At 23.7% G+C, this 13,442-nt stretch overlaps 6 protein-coding genes across 6 annotated transcripts; 4 read left to right on the plus strand and 2 right to left on the minus strand.

Moving 5' to 3' along the window:
- Positions 1–252: 252 nt before the first annotated feature.
- DICPUDRAFT_77904 (uncharacterized protein) lies at positions 253–657 on the plus strand (the record flags this gene model as incomplete). Its single annotated transcript, XM_003286989.1, has 1 exon — positions 253–657. One exon carries the CDS (start codon positions 253–255, stop codon positions 655–657), a length of 405 nt encoding a protein of 134 aa, XP_003287037.1.
- Positions 658–954: 297 nt separating this feature from the next.
- Positions 955–2,284, plus strand: DICPUDRAFT_151095 (uncharacterized protein; the record flags this gene model as incomplete). Its single annotated transcript, XM_003286990.1, has 3 exons — positions 955–1,069; positions 1,144–1,932; positions 2,010–2,284. The coding sequence occupies 3 exons, from the start codon at positions 955–957 to the stop codon at positions 2,282–2,284; spliced, it is 1,179 nt and encodes a 392-aa protein (XP_003287038.1).
- A 106-nt stretch (positions 2,285–2,390) lies between these two features.
- Positions 2,391–5,820, minus strand: DICPUDRAFT_97583 (uncharacterized protein; the record flags this gene model as incomplete). Its single annotated transcript, XM_003287006.1, has 2 exons — positions 2,391–5,515; positions 5,685–5,820. The coding sequence occupies 2 exons, from the start codon at positions 5,818–5,820 to the stop codon at positions 2,391–2,393; spliced, it is 3,261 nt and encodes a 1,086-aa protein (XP_003287054.1).
- A 623-nt stretch (positions 5,821–6,443) lies between these two features.
- On the plus strand, positions 6,444–7,388 carry DICPUDRAFT_31892 (uncharacterized protein; the record flags this gene model as incomplete). The annotated part of the gene is made up of 1 exon (XM_003286991.1): positions 6,444–7,388. One exon carries the CDS (start codon positions 6,444–6,446, stop codon positions 7,386–7,388), a length of 945 nt encoding a protein of 314 aa, XP_003287039.1.
- Positions 7,389–8,874: 1,486 nt separating this feature from the next.
- Positions 8,875–9,525, plus strand: DICPUDRAFT_47156 (uncharacterized protein; the record flags this gene model as incomplete). Its single annotated transcript, XM_003286992.1, has 2 exons — positions 8,875–9,054; positions 9,124–9,525. The coding sequence occupies 2 exons, from the start codon at positions 8,875–8,877 to the stop codon at positions 9,316–9,318; spliced, it is 375 nt and encodes a 124-aa protein (XP_003287040.1). The 3' UTR covers positions 9,319–9,525.
- A 49-nt stretch (positions 9,526–9,574) lies between these two features.
- On the minus strand, positions 9,575–13,238 carry DICPUDRAFT_151099 (uncharacterized protein; the record flags this gene model as incomplete). Its single annotated transcript, XM_003287007.1, has 3 exons — positions 9,575–10,582; positions 10,662–12,500; positions 12,579–13,238. 3 exons carry the CDS (start codon positions 13,236–13,238, stop codon positions 9,575–9,577), a joined length of 3,507 nt encoding a protein of 1,168 aa, XP_003287055.1.
- Between the last annotated feature and the right edge of the window lie 204 nt (positions 13,239–13,442).

Consider the following 13,442-nt stretch of genomic DNA (forward strand, 5'->3'; position numbering starts at 1 on the left):
TTAGTTTGTTAAAAGATGAAGCTAGAGAGCTAGAGAGGGGATGAATTAAATACTTTAAAAACTAGTAATAATAATTTAATTTTTTAGAACCAGACAATTCATTTCTAAATATGATATAAATAATTCAAAAAATAATAATTTAATAACAACTCAAATAATAATTCAAATAATAATTTTAATAATTTTAATAAGTTTAATAATTTTAATAATTTTAATTATAATAATTTAAATAATAATAGTATAAATAATAGGATGGATATTAATAAAAATTCTCCATCAAAGCTTAAACCAAAAGTTAAACCTGTACCTTTAGTACCAAATAATAATAATAATAATAATAATAATAATAATAATAATAATAATAATAATAATAATAATAATAATAATAATAAAAAATCACTCCCCAATTTGCCTTCAAGCAAACCACCAATTTTAAAAAGATCAACTTCACCTCAAACCCCCTCATTTATTACCAATATAATATCTTTTTCACCACCAACCAAAGAGGAAGAAGAAAAAAGAAAAAAAATTAATTTATTCATCCTAGAAACAAATATTCCAACAGAAGAGGCAAAGTGTTATTTGGTGAATAATAACTGGGATTATAAAAAAGCATTAAAACTATTCAAAAAGGATTGTAAAAATTATGTTTTATAATAATTACAAGTAATTAATAATTATTAAAAGACAACGAAAACACCACAAACACAAGATTTTTTTTCCAACAACCTAAAAATTAATTTAATTAAAAAATAAAAAATAAAAATTTAAAAAAAAAAAAAAAAAAAACAATTTAATTTTTTTATTTTTTTTTTATTTTTTTTCTTTTATTTTTTTTTTTTAAAAATGAAAAGCTTTAAAGACCTTTATTTTTTATTTTTTCAAAATAATAATAATAATAATACAATAATAATAATACAAATACATTAAATAATAAAGTAGAATATAAATAAAATGATTTCAAACTATGATGAAAATTATGAAACAATAAAAAACGAATTTTATAATTTATATAACAATGTATTAAATATTAATGACTCATTAAACTATCACAATAATACTATTAGAGGTAAATATATTGAAATTTATTAGATTTAAAGTTTTTTAAATTTATTAATTTTTTTATTTAATTTTATTTAAAAGAATTATATTTAAACGAAAATAGTACTTTAAATTTATTAAATAGATACTATGGTTATCAAAACGATCACCCAATAGGTACATTTAGCGGTAGTTTGCTATTTTCTTTTAAAAACACATTTGATACATGGACAAGGGACCAACAAACTCAATATCAAACAATCAATAGATATATTACACAATTAGAATCAGTTAAGGGAAAAATAGAAAGATTAGGTAACACAAATCCAAGTGATTCATTGAGATTAAAGAATGAGATTTTTAAAGATGTACAACAACAGTTTGATAATAGAGTAAATCAATTTGATATACCAATTATAAATATTCAATATTCTTTTAATAGTTTAATTCAATCTTTAAATTCAAATTTAAATGAATCTTCAGCTTCATTACAAAGACCAATTAATTTCTCAAGCCCAGTTTCCCATTTAAGAGCAGGTAACCCCCCAGTAGTAAATAATAATTTAGTAAGAAACCCATTACCCCAAATTTCAAAACCAGCCCCTTCTAGACCTGTTTATACCCAACCACAAGTATATTCACCAACAACTCCACCAACTACAGCTTATACCCAACCACAAGTTTATTCACCAACAACAACACCACCACCACAATCCTACCAACAACATTACCCACCACAGCATAACCTACAACAACAAAATGTTACAACCCCACCTCCACCACAAGAAAAGAAAACTGTTAAATCATCTCTTAGAACAATAGAAAGACCACCTCCAGTTGCATTACCTGAATCCACCTTTATTGAACCTGAAATTAAAAGAAGACCTGGTGGTAAGTTTATTTAATTTATTTTATTAATACATTATTGGTTTATTAATTTCTTTTTTCTTTTTTTTTTTTAAAAATAGATTTCCTTAAGGATCCAAATGCACCACGTTTTGTTCCAGAAAAAGTTGAACCAATTTCAAAGAAACACGAAATGTCACATCATAACATGTCTTTATCAGAACAATATCAAAAGACAAAAGAAACTAGAGAGCGTATGGCTGCTGAGCGTAAGGAGGCCCAAGACCGTATGAATGCAGATCGTTCTGCTGCTCAAGAACGTATGAATGCAGATCGTTCCTCCGCCAATCAACGTATGAATGCTCCACCTCCACCACCATCCACATTACATCGTTAATAGTAAACAATTAAAAATATATATAGATTAATAGTTTAATAAAATGTAATATAAATTTTTTTATTCAATTAATTTTTTTTTATTTTTATTTATTTATTTATATTTTTTAATAACCATCAAAAAATTGATGAATTGATGATGAGATTTTATTTACGATTCCTTCATTTTCTTCAGAACTGCTTCTGATACTACCAGCATTACTACTATTACTTATTGGAGAGTTTATATTATTTTCTTTAAAAGTTACTCTTTTTGGTGATTCTGTGTTAATACTATTTAAACTTGGCGATTTCAAATTATTATTATCATTAATATTATTATTGTTGTTATTACTATTTTGTTGTAATTCGCTTAATCTTGATTTTGGTGTGGTTTGAATTATTGGAGATTGTTGGAAAATAGAGTTTGTTAAATTTGTAAAGTTTGTTTGAATTGACTCGGTTAAATTACTTATTGTTTGATTTTCTGAAATTTCAGTAAAGATATTTTGCGTATTGTCATATATGGAATTTGAAAAATTACTAATTGAATTTTTAATGTTTTCTACTTTTGGTGTTGATAAAAACATTGGTGATGATGATACATTATTATTATTATTATTATTATTAAGGTGATTATTACTATTATTTAAACTTGGTGAATTATTTATATTGTTTGGTAGTTGAGTTGGGGAGTTTATAAATTTACATTCATAATCTAATGATAGTTTAAATGGTAAATTTAAGATTGGCGAAAAACATTGGCAGAATATTCTCCAATAGTCACGAGAGTTGATAATTGCATTTGGCTGATAATAGTAAGATATGCCATTTGTATCCGTTTGTAAAAGAGCAAACCATTGGTCCAAGAGATGTTGATTTAAACCTGTGCAAACCAATGTTCTAAACTTAACATTTGGGTCCTTCCAATCTGGTGACAATGATTCGAATGAATTAATACTATTAATTGTTTGGATAAGTGAAATACCTGCAATAGAGTTATGAATTGTGGTTTTACGATAATTTTCAATAAATTCCCAAAGATGACGCTTTCCTCTAAATAAATAACCACCATTAACAATGAAACCATGTGATATTATATTGGCTACAGCTGTTGCTAATCTGCCCCTAACTAAAATTGCAATCTTTTTATTAACACTATCATCACCTAATGAATATTGTTCCAATTGAGTATTATTATGACCAAAATAAACAGAAATATCTGTGACAGCTTTCTTTAAAGGTTTTATATAAATTTCTTGTAATTGATTTAATGATAAATTTAATTCCTCAATTGGTATTTGGTTTATTGAAATTTTTTGTTGTAATTGTTGAGATTGTTGTTTTGGTTGTTGTTGCTGTTGTTGATTTAATTTATTATTATTTAGTAAAGTTGATTCAATACTTGAAATGGTTGGCTCAACAACTTGATTAATATTATCAATAACTTTGGTAATTTCGTTAAATACTGAGGTTGTCATTGATTGTGCTGTTTGAACAATTGATGATGAGGTTATGTTTGAGATAATACCAGTTGCACTACTATTTAATGATGGAGAGGTATTTGGGTCCTCTAAAACCTTGTTATCTTGATGATATGGTGTGAGCTTCTTTGGGATTGGTGCTTCAAGTAACTCCCATTTTTCATTTCTAAAACCCAATACTATACCTCCCTTCATAATAAAGGTTTCATCTTGAGATTTTTCCAATTCAATTTGTCTTTGAGCTAAAAGGTTTGCTAAAATGGTATCATTTTCTTCAAGTGCTTTTTCTTTTTTCCTTTGTAATCTTTTTAATAACTCTTCTTTTGGTGGAGTTGCTGGTCCAATTTCAATTTCACCATTACTAGAATCGCTGCCACTGTCACCAATACTATTACCGCTGCTATTTAAATTTAAGTTTGTTTGTTGTTGCTGTTGTTGATTATAATCTAAATTTATTGCCCAAATTTGTTGTGAATGTTTCCAATCAATTTTAAATTTGCCAATAATTACACCAGAGAACGAATTATCACCACTTAATGATTTACCTATTATATTTCTTAATTGGGTTGTATTTTGAATTATAAAATAGTTATTTGGATCAATTATTAAACCTTGATTTTGAATTTTTGAATTTGAAATTCTAACATTTGGGCCGCTATTGAATAGATTTGATTCGTTTAATTGAATACTATTACTACTTCCGTCAAATACTCTTCTGGTTGTTGTTGGACTAGTAGTTGTAGTGGTGGTTGTAGTGGTAGTGGTAGTGGTATTTTTTACACTTGAAAGAGGAGGTGAGTTTGGATTTCTAAATTGGCCAATTGGTCTTTTAACTACAATAGGTTCTTTGTCTCCTTCAGAAGATTCTCTATAGTTTATAACTTTTAATGATTGGACATTATTTTTAGTTGCAGAGACTTCATCCTCAAATGTAACATGTTTATTATTACTATTATTGTTATTATTAATATTATTAAGATTTGGTGAGTTTGATTTTATTTCTTTTTGTTTATTAATTTCTTCTTGTAATCTACTCATTGACTCGATTGAATCCTCTTCCTCCCCATCTTCATAAATAATTTCTCTTTTAACTTGATCCTCTTGTTTCTTTTCTTCATCTTCTTCATTTTCTTTTTCCTTAGTTAAGACTAAACTATCTTTGAGTTGAGTTGGTAAAATTTCTTGCTCTTTTTTTTGCTCTTTTTCTTGCTCTTTTTCTTGCTCTTTTTCTTTCTCTTTTTCTTGCTTTTGTTCTTGCTCTTGTTGTTGTTCATTTTCAATATCATTGTTTAATTGATTTTCTAAATTATCATTAATTGGCTTGTTGACTGTTTTAAATGATCCCATTAAAAAACTTTGATTTACAGATCTCTCAGAAGGGTATTTAACTTGAGAAAATTTTTTTGATTCCCTTTTTGTGCCAATAAAACTTTTAGGTTTATTTGATTGTTGCTTTTGTTGTTGTTCGGATAAAATCTTTTTTTGTTGGATATTTGTAACATTTTCACTATTAATTTCAACAGTAAATGATTTGCATTTTTGTAATGACTGAACAAATCTATCTCTTTCTTCCATAGTTTTAAAGTAAAAATGTATAATTTCATCAGTATCCTTTTCATGTTGATTTCCATCGGTATCATTAAGTTCTATATTATCCTGACAATCATTTAAATAAACCTTTCCTATGAACTTGTTGTTTACAATTAATGATTCGATAAATGTTATTTGATGAATTAAAATAAATGATGTTGCTGATTCATCCTTTTCATCTAAGATTAAAAAAATATAGTAAGATACAATTCTTCTTTTATTTTTTATTTTTTATTTATATTTTTTATTTATATTTTTTATTGTTTATTGTTTATTTTTATTGTTTATTTTTATTTTTATCTTTTATTCATAAATTTTGTAATTTATAATTTTTATAAATCTACTTACCCTCATACCACGATAATAAACCTTGTGAAATATCAATTTTATACCAATATTTTTTATTATTTGTTTGTTTAAATTCACCTTGGTCTATAATTTCATCTTCTATTGTTGTTTTGGTATCATCAACCATACCATTCATTGTTTGTTTTTTTATTCTTAAATATAAATTATGATCTAAAATATAAAATATTATTTATTAAACATGAAGTGTATGAAAAACAAAAAAGAAAAAAAAAAAATTGAAAAATTTAAAAAAAAAAAAAATTTTAATAAAATTAAAAAAATATTAAAAAATTAAAAAAAATAACATTATATCTTTTTTTTTATTATTACTATTTGTTATTATCTATTTAACATATACAAAAGATAACACATAAATATAAAAAATAATATAAAATAAGATTATTTTTACTAAATAATAAATATAAAGAAAAAGAAATATAAAGAAAAGAAAAAAAATTATTTATTTAATATATCAAAGAAATTTAAATTAATATTAAATTAAAAGATATTTATTATTTTATTAATAAAAAAAAACAATTTATTTCACATACACAAACCTTAAAAAAAAAATTAGTTTTTTTTTAAATTATTTTTATTATTTTTAAATTATTTTTATTTTTATTTTTATTTTTTTTTATTTTTTTCTGGGGAAAATTTAAAATTCTTTTTTTTTTTTTTTTTTTTTCTTTTCCTTTTTCTTTTATTTTTTTTATTATAATATCTATCAGTTATAATATAAATAATATAATAGAAAAAATGATGATTTTATATAAATTATTATCATTGTTATTATTATGTAATATCATTGTTGCAGCACCAACTGCAGTTAATAATAGACCAATTATTGGTATTTTAACACAACCAACCAATGGCGGTATGGCCACTTATGGTGATCAATATCTTGCAGCATCTTATGTCAAATATATTGAAAGTGCTGGAGCACGTGTTGTACCAATTCTTTACGACACTGATATCAAATCATTAACATCATTATTCAATTCAATCAATGGTATTTTATTCCCAGGTGGTGGTGTAGATTTCGATAATGCTACCGTTTACACCAATACCATTCAATCCATTTGGCAATTGGTCATCGAATCAAACAATAATGGTGACTATTTCCCATTATGGGGTACTTGCATGGGTTTCCAAGAGTTAGCATTATTAGCTGCAGGTAATTTCGATCTTTTATCAAGCTACAATAGCGAAAACTACACTGTACCATTAAACTTTACAGCAGCTGCCAAAGAAAGTAATATGCTTGGAAATGCCCCATCTGAAATTTTCGAAGCACTTGCCACCCAACCAATCACTATGAATAACCATCAATTTGGTCTTTCACCACAAACTTTTAGTGACACCTCAGCCATCAATACCTTCTTTAATGTTTTATCAACCAATGTCGATCGTGACGGTAACACTTTCATTTCTACCATCGAAGCTAAAAACTATCCAATCTACGGTGTTCAATGGCATCCAGAAAAACCAATCTTTGAATGGTGGGACCAAGAAGTTATGAACCACAGCTTTATGAGCGTCCTCTCCAATCAATACACTTCAAACTTTTTCGTCAACGAATGCAGAAAATCATCTCACTCATTCTCTGACCCAACCGTCGAAGCTCAATCTTTAATTTATAACTATCAACCACAATACTCTTATCAATCTGTTCCAGATTTTGAACAAATTTATTATTTCAATTAAAACAACAAATAATAAATAATAATAATAATAATCCTATAACCCAAAATCATTATTTTTTTTTAATTTTTAAAATAAAAATATTTTTTATTTAAAATTTAAATTAATTTTAAATATAGAATAATTAATACATAAAAAAAACCTAAATACCTGGACAGTAATTTAAAGATTTTTAAAAAATAATGTTGTTAATATAAAAAAAAAAAAAAAAAAGAAATAATTTTTCATATTTAAAGAAACCATTAAATAGGATAATTTTTAAATTTTTTTTTATTCTAAACATTTTTGCTTTTTATCTTAAAAATTATTGTTTAAATATTCAAAAGATATTCGATTGTTTTAAAAAAACTAATAAAAGAAAATAAAAAAAAAAATAAACCAATCGTTTTAAAATATAAAATCCAAAAATTATAATTGCTTTTACTTTTTTTTTTTTTTTTTATTTTTATTTTTTTTTTATTTATTTTTATTTTTATTTTATATGTTGGAATTTTTAATGAAATTCAAAATCTGAGATTTTTAATTTTGATATCATAAAATAAATTCTTTTATAGATAATAAGAGGTTAATTTTATTAATTTATTTTAAAAATATTTATAAAAAAAAAAAAAAGGTAAATTTTGAAATGAAAAAACCTTTGGATCTCTATTAAGAGAAAATGAAAATATATTTATTTTTTATTTTCTTTTTTCCATTTTTTTTTCTATTTTTAAAAGAAAATAAAGAAATACCATTTTAGGTAATATTTAAAATATTTTTTTTTTTTTTTTTTTTTTTTTTTTTTTTTTTTTTTTTTTTTTTTTTTTTTTTTTTTTTAAGGGGGGGATTTTTTAAGAAAATCCAAAATTGGGGGTTTTTTTTTTGGTTTTCAAAAAAAAAATTTTTTTTTGGAAAAAGGGGGGGTTTTTTTTTTTTTTTTTTTTAAAAATTTTTTAAAAAAAAAAAAAAGGGGAATTTTGAAAAGAAAAAACCCTGGGGGTTTTTTTTAGGGGAAAAGAAAAAAAATTTTTTTTTTTTTTTTTTTTTTCCCCTTTTTTTTTTTTTTTTAAAAAAAAAAAAAAAAAAACCCCTTTTGGGGGAAATTTAAAAAAATTTTTTTTTTTTTTTTTTTTTTTTTTTTTTTTTTTTTTTTTTTTTTTTTTTTTTTTTTTTTTAAAAAATATATTAAAATATTTATTTATTTTTATTTTTATTATTTACCACCAGAAATAATTTTTTCTTCAATATTTATTTTTAAATACATTGCTAAAATTATATTTTTAAATTATAAAATATATGTTTAGATAAAATCATTTTTTTAATAAAAAAATAATATTATAATAAAATTTTTTTTTTTTATAATAAAACATTGTTATATAAGAAAATAATTTTTTTTTATTGAAATATTCACACACTACTTTTTTTAAATAAAAATAATAATATTTATAAATATATATATTAATATATAAATCCAGACAAATCAATTTATACAAATATACAGACAACAGAAATGAAATATTTAATATCCCTTGATGGTTCGCAACAATCTCATAAGGCTTTTGAATTAGCAGAGTCCTTATATAAACCGGGTGACCATATTCATATAGTAACCATTTCCAAACCAAAAGAATCAATAGAAAAAGGTGAAGAATTATTAGAAAAATATGAAGAGCTATGTCAAGAAAGAGGAGTATGTATAGATATATTATTTCATAATTATAGAAAAAAAATACTTATAGGGTTTTTCTCTTTAATATAGATGAAAAACGAAAGAATAGTTTTAAAATCTCAAGATGTTGGGGTTGGTTTAGAGCAAGCAATTAGAGATTATAATATAGATATTTTAATTTTGGGTACCAGAGGAATGAATACTTTGAAGAAAGTTTTCATTAACTCGGTTTCCGATTATGCAATGAATAATATTGCTGCCTGCGATGTCATTGTGGCCAAATAAAAGTGGCATCAGAAAAAAACAAAAACAAAAACAAAAACAAAAAAAAACAAAACAAAACAAAACAAAAAAAAAAGAAAAAACATTACCAATAACAAATATGTATTCTTTATTTAAATTGAATAATGAATAGTATAGAATTTTTAAACTAAATTAATATTAATTATTTTAATATATTTTAAAAAAAAGAAAATAAATTTATATATTATTAAAAAAACAATTTTTACAATTCTATTTTTTATTTAGTTTTTATTATTATTTATATAAAGTTTGGTTGGAGTGTTATTGTATCGCATGGGATTAAATTGTAAATTGAAGGTTTGGAAATTGGTATTACAGTACTGCTATTAATAGTGTTACCAGTTGATATGGTACTGTTAATTGTATTATTATAGGTATCTAATAATTCGACTAAAGTAATTCTTAATGGAATTGGTTCTCTTTGTGATAGTTTGTTGCTCTTTATACCATTTAAATGGATTAATGGAGATGTAGAAATATTAAAAGAGAGTGGTTTGGTTGGGATAAAAGATGATTTTGGAATGCTAAAAAGTTGATAATTAAATTGACCAGTATGAATAGATTGCCAACTAGTTTGAATAAACAATGAATCTACATTTCTAAAGTTTTCAATACGAGCATTGATAGTTAATTTTAGTGGATATGTGTCTAAAAATTCAATTGGTTTATCATTTGGAATGGATTGAATAATTTCTGCAGATTTCTTTTTAATTAAATTTTTGACTTTTAAAACTGGTGGAATAAAATTTTGTAACCAATCATTGCAATCCCAATATAATAAACTATTATTATTATTAGTATTACTATTATTTGTTTTTTGAATTTTATTTGGTCTTTCTTTGTCTTGATCCATTTTATCATTATCTTTTCCTTTTTTTTTTTCTTTTCCATTTCCTTTCTTTTTTCCATTTTCTATTTCTTTTTCTTTTTCTTTAATATTAAAAATTTTTAATAATAATTTTATATTATTTGGAATGGTTACAAAATTATCATTTGAAAATTTTATAAAAGAATTCAATTTTTTGGTTATTACGCTAATTTGATTGTTTGATAATTCTGATTTGAATTTTGATTGGTCAATTGATTTAACATTTGAAATAATTTCTGTTATTGTTGAAAAAACTTCAATTTCCATTATTACTAATTTACAATTATTGTCTAAACCTATAAACCTATGAAACATTTGATTTACAATATTCTTTAATTGGTCTGAAATTATCAAACTGATTTCTTTTGTTTTCTTTACCTATTTTTTTTTTAAATAAAAAATATTAATATAAATAATTTTTTAATAAAATAATAAATAATTCAATTAAAAAACTTACTTTAATCATAATTGTTAAAATTTTTAAATATTTTTTATAAAAATCTGATGTTGGTTTTAAAATATTACAAATACTTGAAATTCTTATAAAATTTCTTTTGCATTCTTGAAATAGTTTTTCTAATTGAATATCTTTTTTTTGATTTAAATAAGTTAAAAATCCATTTTCATTTAAGTCTAAATATAATGATTTTTCATTTTCATTTGTTTCCTCTTGTTGCTTTTGGCTAATACAATTGAATTTTTTACCAAATAATAAAATTAAAGTTGAATTTAAAAATTTTGCAATATCTTCATTATTTTCGAAATTTTGTTCCCTTTCTTTAATTTGATTATTTTGGTTATTATTATTATTATTATTATTGTTTTGATTATTTAAAATTTGTGGAAAATATTTTGGATATTTATCTTTAAAGTAAAGGTGATGTTGAAAACAAAATGATGGTAAAAGTGGAAGAATATTATTATTATTAATCGATGAGTTTAAAACCACAATCATGACAGCTACATAAAATATATCGTCCATGTTTGGTTCTACAGATGCAAATTTTGGATCTGTTCTTAAAAGATCATCAACTATAAACTCTGTGAATGGATTCTTTTGACCAATGATTTTTAATGATTCAAAAATTGAATGTACATCGTATGGATATCGTTGAAGATTCATTAACAATGCTTGAATGGTTGCAGAGAGACATGAATAGTTTGAGAGATAGATATTTGCTAAAAGTTTATGAAGTGATTGTCTTTCTTCACGTGAAGTTGATTCGAGATTAGCCAAAATAATATGAAGTTGATCTTCTTTAATTACAACATTGTTACTAATTTTTCTAAGACTATTGATAGAGTTGATTCTTACCGATTCGATTTCATCATTAAATATATCTACCAAAAAATCAATATTCTTTTGAGCAAATTCACTATTTCTAACACTAAGTTCACACATACTATCAATTGCAGATGATCTAACTTCATAAAACTCGTCTTCTAAACCTTGAATAAAAGCACCAATAACACCAGATTCTAAAATATTCAAAGAGTCAGATCCAACAACATCGAAATCACCTTCTGGTGTATTAATGTGAGTTGGTGTGGTTGATGAAGTATTTGATGTGTTTGATATTTGACTATTTTGTTGTTGCTGTTGCTGCTGCTGTTGCTGTTGTTGCTGTTGTTGTTGTTTTTGCATTTTTGTAACACTACTATGACCAATTTGATATTGTTTACCTTTACCCCAGACCATAACTTCTTTACTTAAAGTTTGAATTAAATAATGTAAGGATACATCATAAATACAGCCCAAAAGTTTACATGCACAATTTCTAACTATAACCGTTGAATCATTTACAGCATTGCAAATCTTTTTAAATACGTCATCTACAAGTCTGATTTTATTTCCACCGCTAAATACAATATGGTTTGGATACACGTTGCCAAAAATCCAAATTAGTTTAATACACTCAAGTCTAACTTGTTCAAAACTATCCAGCAATAATAAGATGATCGATGAGTATAATTTATTTACTGATAGACTTGCACCTCTTTGAAATATAATTGAAAGAGATTTTAATGAAATTTCTCTAACTCTAAAATCTGGATCTTTTAAATAGTTTTTTAATAGTATTTGTATCTCTTCTGATTCTTTGTCTAAATTTTTTACTGTAGATGCCATCAATAGAATAGTTTCTCTTCTGATTTGGGGACTTGACGAGTTTAATAGTGGTTCAATATAACTAATAGTAACACTTGATTTGGTTGTAATGTTTGATTTGCTTCTTATAATTTTGCTTATATTCATTAAACATGCTAATGTAACCTTTTTAGAATTATCCGCTTTAACCTACATTTAAATTTAAATTTAATATTAATACTTTTATTTTAATTTTTTTTTTGTTATAAAATTAATATTAATACTTACAATATTTAATAATTTATTTAAAATAGGTAGTGTATCTACAAATGGGTCTAAAGCTAAGTCGCCCAATAAATTAATTAGCAATACTGTAATATGGCTTTTGTTTTCAATCTCGATTTGTTTCTGAACAAAATATACCAAATCTAATCCATTCATTTTATTATTTATTAAAAGTGACGAAAAATATAATATTGATTTGGTTTGTTCTCTAGGATCAGTACTTGATAATGATAATAATAATGAATCGAATGATGATACATATAATCTAATAGAGTTAATTGATGATTGATTTGAATATGGTTTAAACAATGCTAAATCATTTTGTAATTGTGGTTGTGATTGTTGCGATTGTTGTGATTGTTGTGGTTGTTGTGATTGTTGTGGTTGTTGTGATTGTTGAGACTGTTGTTGTATTTGCTGCTGCTGCTGTTGCTGTTGCTGTATTAATGCTTGAATCTGTGCTTGTTGTTGTTGTTGCTGTTGTATTTGTTGTATTTGTTGTTGAACTTGTTGTTGAACCTGTTGTTGTGATTGTTGTGGTTGTTGTTGTTGTGTTTGTTGTGTTTGTTGGTATTGTTGATATTGCTGTGGTTGTGATTGGTATTGTTGTTGATATTGTTGTTGGTATTGTTGTTGGTGTTGGTGTTGTTGTTTTTTATTCATTTTTTCACTTTGAACATATATTCAAAATGAAAAAAAAAAAAATTTTGAAAAAAAAAAAAATTTAATTTAATGAAAAAAAAAAAAATTTAAAAAAAAATTTAAAAAAATTAAAAAATTTTTCATTTAATTTTATTTAATCTATCTTTTTGTTTTGCTTTTATTTAGTGTTAATTTTTTGGGTAAATTGTAACCATATACTAAATC

The sequence above is a fragment of the Dictyostelium purpureum genome (genome assembly GCF_000190715.1).
Source record: "Dictyostelium purpureum unplaced genomic scaffold DICPUscaffold_87, whole genome shotgun sequence".
Classification (NCBI taxonomy): domain Eukaryota; phylum Evosea; class Eumycetozoa; order Dictyosteliales; family Dictyosteliaceae; genus Dictyostelium; species Dictyostelium purpureum.